At 39.6% G+C, this 20,538-nt stretch overlaps 1 protein-coding gene across 1 annotated transcript in view; it reads right to left on the bottom strand.

The window, feature by feature from the left end:
* Positions 1-630: 630 nt before the first annotated feature.
* ADGRF1 (adhesion G protein-coupled receptor F1) overlaps positions 631-20,538 on the bottom strand; it is a 44,645-nt gene continuing 24,737 nt past the window's right edge. The window contains exons 7-14 of the mRNA XM_011986904.1: positions 17,107-17,258; positions 15,191-15,354; positions 12,573-12,761; positions 9,510-10,883; positions 7,831-7,872; positions 6,401-6,460; positions 2,749-2,815; positions 631-1,543 (exon numbers count right to left, since the gene is read on the bottom strand). Coding sequence (XP_011842294.1) covers positions 1,488-1,543; positions 2,749-2,815; positions 6,401-6,460; positions 7,831-7,872; positions 9,510-10,883; positions 12,573-12,761; positions 15,191-15,354; positions 17,107-17,258 — 2,104 coding nt within the window. The 3' untranslated portion in view covers positions 631-1,487. The remainder of the gene's footprint in view (positions 1,544-2,748; positions 2,816-6,400; positions 6,461-7,830; positions 7,873-9,509; positions 10,884-12,572; positions 12,762-15,190; positions 15,355-17,106; positions 17,259-20,538) is intronic.

Genomic DNA, 20,538 nt, shown 5'->3' on the forward strand with positions numbered 1-20,538 from the left:
GCATTTTCTGCGAGGAAATCTTTCTCTTAAAATTCTCTGTTGCCTCTTGTATTTATTTGTGGGGTGTAGAACCATCTGACTGGTCCTCAGTCATTTCCTTTGAACATCTCACTTTCATATTTCATACCTGCTGCACCTTGGTGCCTTGTGGAAATCTAACGTTGAATTTCTTTTAGGTATGCTTATTTAATTGACCACCACTAACTAGAAGTTCCCCCAGCTGTCTTTATTTGCATCGCATGAAGGCTTTCCATGTCAGGAGGCTAGGAGACACTCCTTAAGCCTCTCAAAACAGCAAGGATGAATCAAAGGTTTGGGTTCCTCTGGGCACTATGGTCAGGGCTGAAACTCAGGTAGGTGAGCCAAATATGATGGAAGTATGGAAGAGAAATGTTGCTTCACGTAGTATCAACTCCTGCTGCTCTATATGTCATCCAAAAGTGGCACTGGCCATACAAGAAAATAACTTCCACAAAGTGCCTATGGTGTATTATGAAAGAAAATAAGGATGTTTTAAGGTACCTCCCTGGAAGCTGACGACCAAATTCTCCCTTAATTTCTCTCTTACATAGAATTCTGGGAGTGGTGAACTGTGTAACTGACCTCATAAAGATTTACTAGAGCCGTAGGTAATTTTCAAGGCTTTTATTGGCTGTAGAAATGGTCTGGGAGACAAAAGTCCTAAAAATCCCCAATTCCACTTAACTGACTTCACAATCTTTGGCAAGTCACTTTACCTCTCTAAGCCCCCATGCCCTCATCTCTGCACTAGGTCTGCCTTGACACTTCGGTTTGCAGGGTGTGGGACCAGATGAAAGTGCCTTGTAAACTGAAAAATGCCACATTACATATCAAATCACATTATTATACTTTCTGATAAATGGTTACAAAGCTATCTGAAATGGAAGTTTTCATTTTATTTCTGAATAACTTTCAATGTTAAGTGATAGAACCTAAAAAGCAAAAGCAAACATAAAATTCAACTGGAAGATTTGAAAGACAAATTTTTTTTCCTAGGAAATTTGCACTAATAACTTTTCCCCACGCCCCCCAACCAGTAATTTTTTAACAAGAAAATGAACATGGCCTATTAATTTATCTAAAGCTATTTCATCAAATTTTCTTACTTCAATCCAGATTATTGGAAATGGCATGTGAACAGTGCTGTTTTATGAAAATAGAAACCATATTTATGGTCAAGGTACAACTGATACAATTTCCAGCAAAACCTGCTTTTCTGCATTTATGGAGCACTTTCTTTGAATCAAATCACATGGAAATAAATCTTCTTTTCATTTAATTGAAGACAAAAGGGAGCAGTAATGAAACCACTGAGACATTCTTGTTTTATTCCCAGACCCCTAAATCAGAAAACCCGATCGAATACTGAGCATAATTTCTTCATTGACATTTATCTCTAAATGTCAAGTTGTTTTGAAAATTTTTTCTTGATTTTATGGTTCCTTGCCTTATTCAGTTGAGAAAAACTAAGTTAGCATGATGTTGTTGGAGGAATCCCCAGTATGAGAAAATGCATAATGGCCTGAAGGGGAAAAAGAGGATAATAATTATTGCTACTCTGTTGAAATCAAGCATGAGACCAAAACGAAAATTAGCCTGTAGATTATTTTACAATCAGGAACAGTTTCAAAAAGATTCTAGGGAAAGACAAAAAAATGTGTTTGGTGGAGAGAAATAGCATTTCACTGACACCCCAGAAGCTTGCATTTGTCAAGTATCTCTTATTTGAGAAATATCATGTTTTTCAAATATTGCTGGGAAATGATATAAAGTAGATTGCGATCACAATATGTTATTGCTGGAAGAATCTTAGTAATCTCTTAGCTTTTTATTTTACAGGTGAGGAGCAAATGCCCCCAAAAGGTAGAGACTTATAAAAAGCACTCAAGCTAACTGGTGGTAACAACAGAACCCAAGGGTCTGGGACAAGCACATTCTCCAGACACTTGAACTTCATCTGGAATTTGAATAATTTAAATGGGAATATAAAATGAGTTTCTCATTTTCCTGCGTTAATGATGACATTAATATAACTGAATGTGAAATGGGACTTGAACTCTTAAGTATGATTTCAACTTAACTTGTAAGGCAGTGTCTCCTCCTCCACTTCTATGTTCCAACCTTCTCTCTCCTCCAAGAATGCTGTGACTACTTGCAATGTTTAAACACTGGTCTTGCAGTTGCTGAATAGCACAGACTTTAGTAACCGCCAGTCAATGAACATAGGGCCAATGCATGTCACAGGTGGAGGAGACAGTGCTCTTTCACTCTCCAGGTGTGGCCCCTTCCTGCCTAGGGGCATTTTAGGGAGGAGGACATGTGCAACATCAGGGCACAAGCACCTGGCCACATGCCCACTGCTTGGCAGCTGGCACACAGGGGTGATTCTCCAGTAAGGACATAAATGGTGTTAGTCTAACCACACTCCTTCCCCTCAAGGCCTCCATGATCAATGCCACAGATTTATATAATGTCAAACTGGGGAAATAGAGATAATTTGTGATGACCTTACATAAAGATACTCTCTGGTTCTCTATGAGCATCAAGTCGCCTACATTGTTCTGTCAGCCCTGAGCGCAGCCCAGATGAACTCTGAAAACATGGCTGGCTGATAATCCCACACTTCTCACATGAGTTTCTTAGATGTTGCCATTGAAGTTTCTTCATATGGTACACTCATATTCTCTTTTCACACCTTTTATAACCTTTAGTTTAACTGTAACTCACCTTTGTTTTTCAGTGGGTTGAAAAGATTTGAGAATTTGGATTTGGCAGATAAATCTGATGAGTTTTGCTGTAGAAAAGAAAAATGAGTTATTTGGATGTTAACAGCATTCTTTTACTGTTGGTCTGTATTTCCTGACTTCCTGATGTCATTAATGATTCTTTATTCCATTTTCATAGGTGTTATTCTCTTTTCAAGAATTTAGAATGGTTACTTTCTCACTTTCTTCTGCTTTAATCTATTTAAAATGCCTAAAAATGTATTTCCAAGTGAATACTGTGTTCCTGTATATTTTTGCAACTTCTAACAACAAACTAAAAAACAATTTTAAAGGTGGCGTTACCCCTTTCCATGTCTATGCTTACATTTCTTTGGATCACATTTGTTAATAGAAGAGAAACCCATGGAGGAAAAACAGTGCTCCTACTAAAAATGGCTCCCAATAAAGCTTTGTTTTACTCTTGCTCATCTTAGCTCTCAAACTTACTTGTGAATGACACTTTGGTCATTATTACAGAGGCTATATAGAGTTCAATAATTTAAAAGCTGAATTATCAAATTAAGTAAAATATTTGAAACAAAAAGCATGTACTTATTGGGAAAGATAAAAGTGTTTACATACGTTATACATTTTTCCACTCATTAGTTCATCATTCATTTGTCCATTAATTTACCATCTCATATTGAATGCCTTTGTGTGCCAGATGCTGTTCTAGGCACTGGGAATATTGGAAGGAAAAAATTTCATTCCCTGCTACAGTCTATGCCACGAGGAAACCAAACCAAGGTGGGAAAAACATGTTCTTATAATATTCAGTAGATAGACCAGTGATAGTTTTTCAATTTTCACTGGTATTAAGGCACACTGGGCTCTGAAAAAAAAAAGCCACAAAAATAAGAATTAAAAAGATTTGAAACTTTCAAAGCAAAATAATTAATTTTCTGGAATTCAGGACTCAGCAAACATTTAATGCTAAAACCCTTAAAAAAATCCTAAGGTCAGGGATCATGGCACTTAAAATTGCATCCTGTACCATTTGGAGATAGGAATCTTAGGTTGCAACATACTCAACATGCTTCCCTGTTGTCTGGGAAGAAGCAGCCTCTTCAGGTTTGTGAAGTTATATGGGTCAAAGCAGTTGGCCAAATAACAGGCTCTGAGTTACTGGAAGTCAGATATAGGTCTGTAAATCTATTCTTTGTAGAGGGGGATCTGTCAAGGCCACCAGAGTCTGTATCTTGAAGAATAGTTACAGAGAACATGCCTAGGGACAATGGAGGGTCAAGACAGGGGCCTGAGCATGGAGAGGATTTGGGGTCCATACAATGTGCTGTGGCTTGAAGGATGGTCTTTGCTGAGACTATTGCTAGCTCCTCTTTCATTCCCTTCAGTCAACTATCATAGTCTCACTTAACTCTTTCAACCAATTGCCAATGAGAAAATCTTTGAATCCACCTATGACGTGGAAGCCCTCCTGCCCCTACTTCAAGTTGTCCCATCTTTCTAGACATGTACTGACTGATGTTTATGTCTCCCTAAAATGTATAAAATCAAGCTGTAATTCTCCCATCTTGGGCATACATTCTCAGAACCTCCTGAGGCTGTATCATGGCTCATGATCCTGAACCTTGGCAAATAAACTTCTAAATTGATTGAGACCTGTCTCAGATACTTTTTCAGTTAGAATCCCAATCTATTCATGTTGCTCCTCCTGCATCAGTATGGTATTTCCTGTGCCAAGCCAAGCAGCTAATGCCTCCATCTTCAATCCAGCCATTCCCTCTGTCTTCCCAGAAGTCCTCTTCTGCCCATTATCCTCTTCTGCCCATTATCCTCGCTCTCTCTCTCTCATTTTTCAGAGTCTCTCTTCACTGGCTCACCCCTCCCAACATACGAACTTGTCACATCCTGGTAACTTCAACTGTAGCCTGTCACTACTGTCCTGGGTCTACGTCTGGTTAGCACTCTCACTGATTTTGCTCACCAGCGAGTTTCTTGGCAGAATATTCATTAAGTGTTGTCTCTTTCTCACCTTCTCGTCATCTATCATCTGGGGTCCTTGGGGTCCTGCTTTTTCATTCAAACTCTCTAAGAAAATTATGAATGCACATATTTTCTTCTTGAAAAAAATGTATATTGGTTTTAAAACAAATGAGCCACCTAACCAGAAACAAAAATCTCATTTTTGTCACCTAATTTGGAAATAAAATTGAGGAGAAGGTACAAATACAGACACAGCAAAAGCCCTCACTGACCACTGCTGCCTTCTGAGAAGTGTCAGTGCTTGATGTTAGAACCAGAGAGAAATGAAACAGAGAGAAACCGTCAGGCATTCTTGCTTTTGCTTTTGTTTTATTTTACTTGGGAGTATTTTTCCTTTGGTTTTCAAAAGAGAAAAATTTTGACTTTCTGCTTTGCAGAGTGGGGAGTGTCCTGTCTCATTATATTCACTAAAGGCTTTTTCTTTGATGTAGTCACATGTGCTGTAATTTTCTCCTTTTCGTAAGTGTAGATAATGACTCATTAGTTTCACAACTTCTGGTTCGAGTGATTTTTAGTTCTTCCAGACATAAAATCTAAATCCCAGAATGTGAGAACTTCTGCTTTGAATAACTAGTCCAACATTTGTTTTCTACATTTGAGAAAATTGAAACTCAAGAGACAAAGTGACTTTCCTAAGATCACACAGTCAATTGGTTACGAAGTCAGAAATACAAGGGCAGGACTGGTCCTCCTGCTCATGGGCTAGTGATCCCTAATTCACAGCAGTGCTGTCTACTGAAAAATGTAGACCAAGAAAGATTTTTTACTGCCAGAGGAAAATTTCCTTATTGATTTTTATTTCAAAAAGTTATATTGTCACTTGTAAAAATCTCTAAATACCCGTATAGGTTTGGATGCAGTTAAGTCAGTTGACTTTTATAAAATACAGAAATTCTCTGCTTTAGAACTCTTTCTGAAAGGCCCTCAGTGCCTTGCTGAAAAACAAAAGTCTAAATAACATTGAAAACACAAAATACGTGTTCAAGTACTTTTGTTTCTAAATATACTATCCTCATATGGATTATACTTTTATGGCAAAGAATGAAACAGAAATCCTCCATTTCCTTAAAAACTTGTCAGTTTGTAGACTTAAGAGCTAAGATTGCAAATAACAGAATCAGTGATACCAGCCTAAAAAAAGAAAATTATTAATACATAATAATTTTATATATTAGAAGTTGACCAAATTTAAAGACAAGAATGTAACCAAGATCTCCCCTTTTATCTTTCTAGAGAAGGAAAAATGGTTTACAGAAGGTTTGGAAAATCAGATGAAGAAAAGGGCCTTGCTAGTTCTAAATATTGACAAGCAAGTCAGACTAAAGTAAATGACATTGTTCAAAAGCGTTCACTCACAAACACCCACAGACCTCCATACTTAAGCATCCTTGTAAGTTTCCATGACTTCACAGTCATTCATTTAAACACTCATTCACTCAACAACTCTACTGTCGCTCATGTGCCAGGGTCCATGTCAGATACCAGGAATATCATGGTGAAAGAAATTCAAGGGGTTTACACAGAAGTTGACTTGCAGCAAGACGGTATAAAGAGAAGAATGCAAAACTGGAACTTCATGTATTGGATTCATGGCAATAGGAGATAATTACCTTTTCTGTTTGCTTCCAAGAACTTAAGGCAGACAACTTGTTGAACAGAAGTTGTCGCAGCTATAAGGGAAACAAAGAAATATTGAGGAGATACACATACAATCATATGCAGACAAATCAAGAATAACTGCAGCTTGAAATGATTATTTAATAGTATTATTTCCTAGAAGCACTTAGTAGGCCATAAATGGATATCTGGCAGAAAGATTATTTTCTTCATCTCTTTACCTATAAACAAAACCAGAATTCAACAAAGAACAACAGTACCAAATGCCATACTCATTCAGATTTTAGACATTAGTAGTTGGCAATAATTACTAAATTGAAGTGTATCTTTGAAGTGAAGTGAACAGTTTCCTAACCACATGAATGGTAAGACAAGGCAATTATTTAGTACAATTAAGAACAGCAAATTGCTTCTTTGTAGATAGGGGTTTGTTCATGTGCAAAATTGTTCCTATAATTAGCAACAATTTTGCTAATTATAAAATATTTTTATTTTCTTATTAAACCAAAGACTGTACATCTATTAGCTTACTGCCTTCACCTCTCCCAACAGAATTGTTTTATGCTTGGGTTTATGAAACAAGTATATTTAAAAATTTTTTTCTATTATCTTTCACTTAAACTCACTGTTCTTCACTGGGAATTTTATTTAATGTGAGAGGCTATTTATTTGTTTATTTTTCTTCAACAGTATACTTTACTTTTTAAAATATTTTTATTTCCATAGGTTATTGGGGAACAAGTGGTGTTTGGTTACATAAGTAAGTTCTTTAGTGAGATTCTGATGCACCCATCACCTGAGCAGTATATACTGCACCCAATTTGTAGTCTTTTATCCCTCACCCCCTTCCCACTCTTTTCCCTTGAGTCTGCAAAGTCCATTGTGTCATTTTTATGTCTTTGCATCCTCAAAGCTTATCTCCCACATATGAGTGAAAATATATGATGCTTGGTTTTCCATTCCTGAGTTACTTCACTTAAAATAATAGTCTGTGAGAGGCTACTAACATTTACTGCTTAAAACTCTACAATTATAGCAGTAGATATATCTTTCAGCATATTCTAAATAAATGGGTAGACTAATTGAAAGAACAAAAGAGAATTCACCTCTTAGCAAAGCAATTTTGCTATGGAATTACTGCCATACCATAATTTAAATTAGAAAAGTCAAAGACAAAAAGAATTCCCCTTTTTTCCGACAATGTTTACATTACATGTTTGATTAGTTCTGTACAGCTTTATCAGCAGTGACTGTTTAGTTCCTTTGTTTTCTGACTGAGCCTGACCTCTCTAAAAGCACAGAATTTTATTACAAAAGTACCCATAGTCCAACCTCTTATTACATGAATAAAGGCCTCAGAACAAAGGGGAGGGGGCCTAAGATGTCTGGGCTAGGGGTTAATGAGAAAAATAAATGCACATACCTTACTGTCCAAGAGTATTCCAAAGCATAAGATAAAAAATCCCTTAAAAAAAAAGGAATAAATCACATGTATTGTATTTTTCTTTTCCAAAAAAGAAAGCATTTATATGTAACACTATTCACCCCACATTGAAACTGCTTTCTTATCTGTCTTCCTAAAAGACTGTAGTCTGCTTGAAAGCAAGAACACCGTGCGGCCTCCACAAGTGCATGGCACTATGCAAAAATTTTTTTGTTGATGTCTAAATAAGCAAATGACCCGGTGAATGAAGTTTTGCATGTGGAGCTTCATTCTCCCCTATTGTACCGTCCCAACCCAAAACAAATAGCATCCTTTTCTGTCTGTATCTTAGTCTTTCTTTAGACCAGGCATTTAATGTCTAAGCATCTATGATGGCAGTAGGCACAGAGATCCAATCCTATGGCCAAGTGGAGGGATTTGACCTATAACAGCACCCTTTCCTTCCAGTACAGGTCTTGGGGAACCCTTGGTAAATGTTTTGATGGACCTTGAATTCCTTCTTTCAGGCATAGCTCCTTCAGTGGGTACTTGTTCAGACAGTGTATCACCATGAGACTGTACTCCTGCTCCCCAACAGGAGCTCCCTAAACTTGTCACTGCTAGGGGCATGCTCTATGATTGCCCTCCATACTTGCACCTGACGGTTCACCGGCTGCTGAATAGATGGAGAACCAACTAGTTTTAGGAAACATCTATTGAGCATTTGTTATTTACCAGACAATGCGACAAGTACTAAATTATCTCATTTAACCCTCATATTTATTTGATGATGTAAGTATTATTATCTCTATTTAAAAGACTAGAGAATTGAGAGACAGAAAGATTAAGCAATGTGCTAGAGGTCAAACAGTTTGTAAAGTGATGTATTTGAGCCCAGACCTATTTAACTCTAGAGCTCAAACGTTTAACCACCACTTCCCTGAGTCATTGTCTGAGGTGGTCCAACAAAACCTTCACTGAACTGGGATCGAAGGCTGTCATCCAGATTCATCAAAACCTAATGACTGCTTTGTCTACCTCCTCTCTGAACACTCTCTGACTGTGCCAAGTAAAAACCCATTCTTTGTAGCAGAGATTAGCAAACTTTTTCTGTGATGAGCCAGGTGGTAAGTACTTTAGGCTTTGTGGGCTATACAGTTTCTTTTGCAACTACTTAACTCTGCCCTTGCAGTGAAAGCAGCCATAGACCATATGTACATAAATAAGCATGGCTGTATTCCAATAAAACTTCATTTACAAAAACAGGCTACTGGTTGCATTTTGCTAGCCCCTTCTCTATTGCACCCTAGGAAATTCCTTTGCACCATTCAGAGTCAACAAGTTCTTATAATATATTTCCCTTTCTCTGTTTATTTTTTTCCCAGAGTTCTGCATAAGAGAAAGAGAACTGAGTCAGCAGCAAGATTGTTTGTCATAAGAACTCTAATAGATTTAAAGCCCTGTAATAGGTTACTGAAGAATTCCAATATTCTGCTTCAGTATGATAGTAACTAAGTAAGAAAAAGAATGTTTTTCTATTTATTGTTTCCATGCAGTTTTTCTGATGGTCTTGCTGGAGGCAGGGAGATGAGATAATCTCTAGAGTGGTTTTATCTATCTGAGTTCTCTACTTATTCCAGTTACTTGACCATACAATAGGTTATTGTTATTGTTCTCACCTGTAATGCATTGAGTAAAGCAAAAATAACATGCCAAACCGGATTCTGGTTGTCCACTAGTGTTCCTATTCCAAAGCCCCAGGTGAGCCCTAGCAGAGGGGTCAGAATGAGGAGGCTCTTCCCCATGCAGACGATGGTGGCCTTGTCATCCCGACTCAGTCTTTCCCCAACAGCCGGCCTCCAGAGCTTTGTGAGAACTAGCAGCACCACAATGAAGTTCACAGCCACAATAGCCAGTGCAGGGACAACAAAAGCCAGGAGTGGTTTGCTTCCATTGGACCAGTTAAGCCAACACACATCTTTCCTTGTGTAGGTATTGCTAGGTTGTGTGACAGCAATGGTAATGACAGATATAATGAGAGGGCACCCATAACCCAGGCAAAATCCGACAGCCACCATCAAATGCCGGGCCATGTGATGGAACACGAGGATGATCCGGTAAGCCAGCAGGATGCCAAGCATGAGCATCCAGAAGAACAAAGAGAGGTAGAAGACATGTGTAAAGAACACAGCAGCTGTACAGACTCCAGAAGAGTGCACCATGGCATCCACTGTGGCACCAACAATAAACCAGATATCAGCAATCAAGAGGGACAGGGCTATGTTCACCATGCAAATATGACGTGTGTGAGAGGTTGGGCTTTTCTTAATCTGCTTCCAAAACAGAGCCTCGATGATCAGGCATAAGATGAGACTTCCAATGGAGATACCCAGTCCCACATAGGTGATCCATTTTACCACGGGGAGGATCGTAGCGGGGACAAAAGGTGACATCAACATGGAGAAGGAGGTCAAGTGAGTACATCGGCACACCACGGTGTCTGGAGTTTCATTCACTAGGTGGCAGCCTGCATTGTTCCACTGCAAATGACTGAAATCCCAAAACACACAATGAGGCTGGCTCAGGTTTGACTCTATCTTGGAAAAAAATAGGAAAACTTCATCTATGGAATAGTTTTGAATAACTGTGGATATCACAGGTCCATTGACCTGAGCATTTCCATTTTTGGAAATGGGTAGAATGTTCCCCAAAGTCAACGAGGCCATGCTGATAATAGTTTCTGGAAGGGATCTCTGGAATTGGTCTTTCCAAATTAACACACGGCCTCTGATGGGAATACTTGAATTTTGGGGTAATATTTCAATCTGATAGCTGTAATCCGTTTTGGGTTGACTTTTGTTCACTGGAATCCCTTTCCAGTTAATGAATTTCCGAGAAAAATTCAGAGGAAGAGCTGTCGGAGGCACCAGAGTGCTGATGTTTTCCAATGTCTGTAGTAACCGTGAGCTGGCATGCTTTTCTTCCTGCAGTAAGACTGTCCAGTTGGTTACTAAGGCTGAATTAAGGATATTGTCAGCTATATTGATGACATCCTGAAACACAAGGATGAAAGTCGGTTTGTGTTTTTGAATAAACAGATAAGAAGACTAGCAGTGGATAGTAATTAGCATTAATTACAGGAAAAATGCCCAGAGAATTGGCTCAGTCACGAACCACATTAAAACTCATCAATCAAATTTAGCTCAGTTCCTCTGTACAGTAGAAGCTTTGGGCAAAATCTTGGGTCAGCAGAATCATGTAAGTTCCAGGGTGATCACCCCAGAGCATTTGTAAATGCACTAGGGCTTCAGGACGAATGAGAAAGCATCCTGTAATTTCAGCTGCACACGTGATGTGCATTTCCTCCTCCCTGAGATGGCAAAAATGACTGCACTGCTATTCAGGCTGAGGCTCAAAGATGCAGACACTACCTTGTACTGCTTTCCCATATTATGTTTGTTCTGCTAACACCAGAAGTTCAAAACTCACATAAGAGATGCTCACATTTTTAGGTTTCTTGTTTTCTACAGTTGTTATGTTTCTTGTTTCCTACCGCATAAAGCAAAACAATTTTTAAAGTCTGGACCCAAGCATTGAACTGTCATGGGTTTTAAGGGTCAGTCTTAGCTTGAGAGATTCATTTTCCAAGCAAATCCTTGGAAGTTGTTACTTTTTCCCAAAGAACCTCTTCTCTTGCTTATGGGGCTGGCTCCCAGACATTCTGCCGCAAGCATCTGTCACTCCAAGTGAGTCTTACCCTGACCCAGCCCTCTCTGCCGTCTAGCCCAGAATCCCATGATTGTTCTACTTCTACTGCCCCTAGAAAACTGTTTTCTTTTGCTTTGTGTTTGTCTGCTTTGTTTTCACTCTTCATTGTATTTTTAGCATTTTTGCGTCATTTTGTTTCAGTTGATCTCTTGTAAACAACATGTGGTCAGGTTTTAAAAAAACAAATTAGAGTATTTTTTCTTTAACGCAAGGAGTTTAACTTACTGATATTTACTGTCACTTCTGAAACAATTTTAATCATATATAGTTAAGTATTATTGTGTGATTTAACATATATTATATAATCCAATTTTGTAAAACATTGTGTCCTTTAACATATAAAATGTATACATCCAAAATGTTTGGAAGGATATTTATTGAACAAATATTTATTGATCACATGCTATATATCACTTGTCATTCTTCTAGGTACCGAGGTGATACCTAAAATGTAAGCTTTTAAAATGTCTATTTTAAAGTGCAGGCTACAGATACTTTATTTTTCTTTTTGCTCATTTGCACTTCCTATAGTGACCAAGTATCATTTATGTAATTTGCAAGTTAATCTTTAAATATCCAACTAAACCATAAATTCTTCAGTTAAGAGAAGTTGTTATGAAGGGAGTTCTTAAAATATACACTGTTCAAGTCTGAGCTTGTGGCCACAGGAAAGAAAAATTATAGACTGCAAACATGTTGAAAAGTCGGTACCTGTGGCACATAATGCAAAAGCTCACCCTCTCCTCTAAGCCAGGTGCTGCCCAGGTAATCTGCATAAGAGCAGCTCCGTCTTCCTTTGAACCCACACAATTGATCCCGAGTTCCTTGTATACCTCAGAGGACACAGTAAAGTTCACATAAGGACTCTTACATGGCTTTCTCTCTTTTCCAATAGTTCCTCATCTTTAAGGCTTTGTCATTCCTCCTACGGGATCAAGCATTTAAAGTGACCCCTAAGCACAGGCAGACCATACCTCCATTGTTGAATTGGACACCCTGAAATGGCTGGCCAGTGACAGAGATGAAACATTGCTCAGAATCGACACCACCGAAGCCAGATTCCCGGCTGTGGTTGATGGGCTTTGCCGAATGATGACGGAAAGATTTTGCACCAAGGATGACACAGCTGCCTCAGTGGCATTGCCTGCAATCATACTGAAACTCTAGAAGCAAAAATGGTTACATTCTAGAAAACAATGACATGCTGTGTTTTATCAAATTTAAATCAAATGTCTTGGCCATATAGAACCAACATTTGTATGGTGTGTTCTAATGTAGGATAATTACATAACAATAGTAACAAAGGCTGTTATTCAGTGATTTCTATATTTTAGACATTGCACTAGATGCTTTACCAGGGATTCATTGATTGAATTCTTTCAACATTCTTTGAGGGAGGCACCATTATTATTTTCATTTTATAGCTAAGGAAACTGAAACTTGAAAAGATTTACTAAAAATCATTTTAATATAAATTATTATCCTAATTATACAGAAACTCATGTTCAATGAGATTTAATGACCTTCCAAAGAGCACTCAGCTGGAAATGTTAGAGTAGGTACTAGTCCTGTGTTATGTTCACCACACTACGCTGAGAATGCTTTGTAAGATGGGAAAAGGGAGAAACATACATGGAGATTTGACTACTGGGCTTGTGCCAGCCCCCGTTTTGTCACAAGATTAGGAGTTTTTTCCTTTTCTTTTTTTGTGACGGAGTCTTGCTCTGTCACCCAGGCTGGAGTACAGTGGTGCAATCTCAGCTCACTGCAACCTCTGCCTCCTGGGTTCAAGAGATTCTCCTGCCTCAGCTTCCTGAGTAGCTGGGATTACAGGCATGCACGCCCAGATAATTGTTTTTGTATTCTTAGTAGAGATGGGATTTCACCATGTTGGCCAGCCTGGTCTTGAACTCTTGACCTTGTGATCTGCCTACCTCGGCCTCCCAAAGTGCTAGGATTACAGGCGTGAGCCACCACACCCAGCCCTAGATTTGGAGTTTTACTTCTTTCTTGAAGCTCCCATCTGCTTCTACTACACTAGGCTAATTTGGAAAGCAACAAAGAAGGGTTGTCCCCTTCCATTCAACATAAGTCCACTTGGGAGCCCAAGTGCCCCCCATTTTCCTTCTTGTTCTTCTCAATGGACAATGCCGTTTTCTGTTCAAGGCACCTGGGATCTGCCTGGAGCGAACTAGTCTCAACTATTGCTCATGTCCAGAATTGAGGCAACGAAGGCAAAAGCAAGAAGAGACCCCAGAAGCTAGCTAATCTAATCCCCTTTCCCAGTTTACAGATGAGGAAACTGAGATCCAGAAAGGGAGAAGTAAACATTCCACAGTCCTCCGATGAATACCATTCTGAGGTTTTCTATTGCATCATCAGCAGCAAGGTCTCTGGTTGGAATAGAAGTTCTGCTCAATATGGAAATCTACTTGCTGAACAGTATCTGTGAACTGGTCTTGGGGTCCTTCTTTTCTGTGACTTGAGTTCTTCTGATTCCTAGATATTTATTTCCTTCTTTCTATCTTCCTTGTCTTAATACTTGAAGCTTCCTAAGAGAGCATCATGTGGAGGGCATAGCACCTGATATGGTTTTGCTCTGTGTCCCCACCCAAATCCTATGTCGAGTTATAATTCCCAGTGTTGGAGGTGGGGCCTAGTGGGAGATGATTGGATCATGGAGGTGGTTTCTAATGGTTTAGCACCATCCCCCACGTGCTGTTTCATGATACAGTTCTCACAGGAACTGGTTGTTTAAAAGTGTGTAGTACCTCCCCCATTCTCTCTCTCTCTCTTTCTCTCTCTCTCTCTCTCTGTCCTGTCACCATATGAGGATGTGCTTACTTCCCTTTCACCTCTTGCCATGATTGTAAGTTTCCTGAGGCCTCCCCAGATACGCCTTCTGTACATCCTGCACAACGGTGAGTCAAACCTCTTTTTCTTTATAAACTACCCAGTCTCAGGTAGTTCTTTATAACGATGTGAGAACAGACTAATACAGCACTGGACTGGGAGTCAGGTGACCATGCTTCTAATTCAAAACTGTTGCTACCAAAGGAACTATTGACCCCTTGGTCTTTTGTTTTCTGATCTGTAAAATGAGGTTGGTAAACCAGATGCCCCTTAAGGTCCATTGCAGTTCAGTCATTTTATAAGGTTCACCTTTGTCTGACCCACTCCTTGCCCTAATTTCTGATATAGATATATTCTTACTTGTACGAAGCCTGCTAGCTTATGACTCACACCTTCACTCCTCTTTAATTCCCAGGTCTTCTGAACTTCTGAGGCCAGTTTAGTTGCTGCTCTACCATCCATCACAGACCTCCTCAGCATTGATACACTCCTCCACAACACCTCTGCCTGAGAAAACTATCAGCTCTGTCTTTTGAGTTGCAACCTAGACTCTGCTGTCCAGACGCTATCACCCATGCACGACTCCACGGGTTCACCAAGGTCTGATGTCTCCTTGCTCTTTGCATACTGGCCAGTTATGCACGTAGGTATACTTACCCTCCACCTAGCCATGCTAACTGGGAGATTGCCACTCTGAAACTCGAAACCAGGGCAAGTCTACAAAGTGAAAATGCCTCACCTTCTTCAGCTCTTCAAGCTGAGGGAGCACGCAAGTCTCCCTTATGGCCTGCCACCCAGATGATTGGCACCTGGCTGTGATGCTTCCCCTGTAGCCACTGCTGCAGGGCAGGGTATATTCATCATCCTTGGACCCAAATCCAAAGACAATGTCATTACACTGGGCTGGAAACAAAAGAAGACAACGAAGAAAAATGATCCTAGAATATCCTAGCACTCTATATACACCATGTAGTCATATTTAACTGTTTTGGAAGTCATATTTTTGGAGATGAAATCCAGGCAAAATTCAGAAGTAGGAGAAGTTTGTCTTTGATGCCCAGCTTCCTGACCCCTCCTTCCAGGTGTCTGATCTGTGCCAACAATATCACCTTTAATGGGCTATCAACTAGTAAGTATTAGGTGATAATAAGGAATGATGTGAACACTCTCAGGAAATATTTTTACTCTTTAAAGGAACATTAGAAAGCCAGACAATTTTCCAGACACTATAGAATAAAGCAGTAATGATATGGTTAAAAGATGGGCAATTGTTATTTGTGAGTAGCACTTCCTACCTGTACTCCTTTAAGCATTTCTCACATTGCAACCAATTGGTACTCTTGCTGATGGCTCTTAGTAATGCATTCTTACCATGATTGGAACTAGGAGATAGAGACATTAACTAAAAGATCCACAAGGGCTATGATTTTTTTTTTTTTTTGAGATGGAGTTTCACTCTTGTTGTCCAGGCTGGAGGACAGTGGTGTGATCTCTGCTCACTGCAACCTCTACCTCCCAGGCTCAAGTGATTCTCCTGCCTCAGCCTCCCTATATCTGGGATTACAGGTGCACATCACCATGCCTGGCTATTTATGTATGTATGTATGTATGTATGTATTTATTGTGACCAAGTCTTGCTGTGTCGCCCAGGCTGGAGTTAAGTGGAGCGATCTCGACTCACTGCAACCTCCACCTCCCAGGTTCAAGCGATTCCCCTGCCTTGGCCTCCCAAGTACCTGGGATTACAGGTGCATACCACCACACCTGGCTAATACTTTTTTTTTTTTTTTTTCAGTAGAGGCGGGATTTCACCACGTTGGCCAGGCTGGTCTCAAACTTCTGATCTCATGCAATCTGCCCGCCTTGGCCTCCCAAAGTTCTGGGATTACAAGCGTAAGTCACTGCGCCGGGCCTGGCTAACTTTTGTGTTTTTAGTAGAGACAGGGTTTCACCATGTTGGCCAAGCTGATCGTGAACTCCTGACCTCAAATGATCTGCCCACCCTGGCCTCCCAAAGTGCTAGGATTACGGATGTGAGCCACCGCACCCAGTCAGGGTTAAGATTTTTGTTTGTTTTCACCATTGCTGAATTTTAACTATGTAGACACTTTGGACTCTCCGTAAATATTTATCGAATAAATGTTGTTGAAAGAGAGTGGTACAAATTTTGGTAGGAAAGGCGTAAGACTGAATGTAAAAGGAAAAGATAAATATATGAAGAAAAACTCTGTGTGTGTGTGTGTGTGTGTGTGTGTCTGTCTGTCTGTGTCTGTCTGTCTGTCTTTATATGTGTTAAAGACATGATTTCTTGGATTGCGACTTAGGAATATTGTCAGCCTTAGGACGCTTTCAACACGTATACCAGTCAACTATTGCTGAGCCCTTTCCCTCACAGCCTGCAGGGAAGTCAGTTCTCCACACTGTTTACACTAAGAGGTACAGATCAGATTTCCAACTAGCAAGAATTTGAAATAGTCAGTTGAAGTTAAGTTGCATCATGGCGGGGTGCGGGGAAACAGCTGCCTGTTTGTACTGAAAGGCAGTTAGAGAACAATTCTTTATTGAAATGTCTCAAATCTACTTCCTGAGGACACAAATGAACTACTAATTAAAGGGGTCTCTTAACCTAAGCAGAGGATGGGAATCCAGCATTACCTTTTCTGAACACTCTGAAAGAGCAGTCTTCTAATGGAAACAGCATGTGGAGGTCTGTCTTAGCCTTCTCGGCAACCTGTTCAATGGCTGACAGCAGTTCAGATGCACTGCTGGAACCAACAACTTCATACCCAGCAACGATGCTTCCATTTCTGCAGTGATTATGGGGAAAGAGAAATGAGATTCACTACTTATTCGTTCATTCACTCAGGGCCTATGATATGTGTACATGGCATTGGGTCCACAGGAATAAAGCAAACAGAGCTTATATTCTAGTGGACAAGGCAAGGCAAATAAAAAACAAGTATCCACCAAAAATACATACATACATATATATAAATTTATCTGTATATATACTTACCTTCCACCTAGCTATGCTCACTGGGAATATCTATATATATACAGATATAATTATGGGACCCCACATTAAATAAAGCTGGTTAGTGAAGGCTTTTTTGTGCTGAGGGTCTTTGAAGCTGAGGCCTGCGGCCAGCTATGCAAAGAAAAAAAAGCCAGCTATGCAAAGAACATTGGTGTGGAATGTCAGCACGCGTAAAGGTCCTGAGGCAGGAAAATGCCTGTGAGTTTGACAAGCTTAAATACTAGGATGATTGAAATTCAACAGCAAGGGAACAATAGCAGGAGATGATATTGGAGTGGTACCAGGAGCCAGATCTCATAGGACATTAGAGTTGGGATTTCATTCTTTATTAACAAGTTTTCTTCTTTATTAAAAGGTAGTGGCATCATAAGATTTATCTTTTAAGACCATAAGGGCTGCTGTGTAGAAAACAGATGGAAGGGAAGCCAGCAAGGAACAGGGAACCCAGTTAGGAAAGAGCTGGTGGTGGCTTGAACTAGTTGGGTAGCTGTGCATGTGGTCAAATTCAGGTTTTATTTGGAGCTAGAGCCATAGAACTTACTAATGGAGAAGATTTGGGGTATGAAAGAAAGAAATTAGTCAATAATTCCAAGGAATGGAAAAGCAAGTTTTTGTATATTCTTACAATGGAGTACTACTGGGCTACAAGAAGGAAGGAGCCACTGATAGAAAAATGAGGATGAATCTCAATGACATTATGCTGAGTGAAAGAAACCAAACACGAAAAAAAAAAACCTGGATTATTCTATTTACGTGAAGTTCTGGAATAGACTAAACTTTTGGGGTTGTGAGAATGCTCCATCTTGATAGGAAGGGACTTGCACAAGCTTTTGTCAAAGCTGCTCGAGTTGTACCCAAAGTTTGAACACATAACGGTGTGCAAGTTACACCTCAATAAAAGAAATTATAGCACAGGATGGCTCCAAGGATTGGGTCTCTGCAAGTGGAAGAATAGCATTGCTGTAATGGAAGTAGGGAAGACAGTGGGAAAAATAAGTTATAGGTTAGGAAGGGGAGAGTCAGAGGATTCCCAGTTTGAACATGTGACATTTGACATGCCAGCTGGAAAACCAAGTGGAGATTTTCAAGTAGGCAGTTGGATATTTGGGTCTGGAGTTCAGGGGAGTGCCCAAGCTCAAGTAATAAATCTAGAATCTATCAGCATACAGATGTGTTTGAAACCATGAAAGCACAAGATCACATATATTAAGTCAATCCTGCAATAATAAATCACAAGATAAGCAGTGTATCATTCCCATTTTATAGATAAGAGAACTGAGGCCCAATGAGAAGTTGGGTCAGAAAATTATTCATTACTAATTGATCAGAAGCTCTGCAGCTCAAATTCGTACTACATTGAACTTCTGCTCACAATGTATAAATAAGTGCAGACACCCTTTTGTGTAATGATGGTCACAATACCTTTGCATCGATATGTCCCTTCTATTGATTATGAAGTATTTTCCTGCTTATTATTGATTTGATTTAATGAAGTTAAACCAGGTTCCACAGGTGTATAACTGTCCTGTTTGACAGATAAGTAAATACAATGAGAGATTAAGATTTATTTTAATCTGGGCATGGTGACTCATGCCTGTAATTCCAGCATTTTGGGAGGCCAAGGTGGGTGGATCATTTGAGGCCAGAAGTTTGAGACCAGCCAGGTCAACATGGTGAAAACCTTCTTTATTTTTCAAAAGAATTTTTTAAAAAGACATTTATTTTAAATCTTATATGCAAAACGTAAAACTTTAGACTGGGCTTGGTGTCTCATGCATGTAATCTCAGTATTATGGGAAGCTGAGGTAGGAAGATCGCTAGAGCCCAGGAGTTTAAGACCAGCCTGAGCAACGTAGCAAGACCTCAACTAATTAGCCAAGCATGATGGCACATGCCTGTGGTCCTAGCTACCAGGGAGGCATAGGTGGAATTGCTTGAACCCAGGTGGTCAAGGCTGCAGTGAACTGAGATCGCACCACTCCACTCCAGCATGGACAACAGAGTGAGACCCCATATTAAAACAAAATGAAGCAAAACAAAAGTAAAACCTCAAAAGTTGTAGTTATAGACTTGTGCCTACTTTTACTGTGAGTTTGTCTACAAATTATTGCAGACAGCTTATAAGATATACATGATAGAATATAAAGTAGAAGTATATATAGAAAACAAGGATCACAGAAAAGAAAAATATGAATATTGAAAGTATGATTAACTATATAAATCTCAATATAAAAAAAAGAAGCAGTGTTTTTGCTAGTATTGAATTTTAAAGAAAACTATACATGTATGACTTAAAAGGACAATGCCCAGGACAATGTGTTTATAGCAAATGCTGTTGAAAATTTTCTATGGGTCGGCCGGACGTGGTGGCTCACACCTGTAATCCCAGCACTTTGGGAAGCCAAGGCAGGCGGATCATGAGGTCAGGAGATCAAGACCATCTTGGCTAACACGGTGAAACCCGTCTCTACTAAAAATACAAAAAAATTAGCCAGGCATGGTGGTGGGCACCTGTAGTCCCAGCTACTCGGGAGGCTGAGGCAGGAGGATGGCGTGAACCTGGGAGGTGGAGGTTGCAGTGAGCTGAGAATGTGCCACTGCACTCAAGCCTGGGTGACAGAGCGAGACTCCATCTCAAAAAAAAACAAAGAAAAGAAAAGAAAAGAAAAAGAAAATTTCCTATGGGTGTTTTTAAGTTAACTGTGAAAAAAATATAACAAGTCAAGTTCTCTGACCTCTAAGCCACTTTCTCTAACAAGCAGACAGACTATTAATAGTTGGTAATTAATGTACACATAGATAACTAACTAAACAACTTTTGGAATTAAGGCATAAACAAAAAGATAATTTACTAAATATTTCTTTATTTGCTGTAAACAATGACTACTGGGTTTTGAACTATGATGTATACATGATGTCTGTGCAAAGATATTTCACCCAAAGCCCCACTTCTGGCTCCGAATTATGAGGCATCATATCTCCTGTGGTTGCTGAAGGAGAAAATCCACCCTTCGACAACCCACAACCCTTATCCCCAACCCTCACTTTTT

The sequence above is a fragment of the Mandrillus leucophaeus genome, unplaced genomic scaffold (genome assembly GCF_000951045.1).
Source record: "Mandrillus leucophaeus isolate KB7577 unplaced genomic scaffold, Mleu.le_1.0 Scaffold3, whole genome shotgun sequence".
NCBI lineage: Eukaryota > Metazoa > Chordata > Mammalia > Primates > Cercopithecidae > Mandrillus > Mandrillus leucophaeus.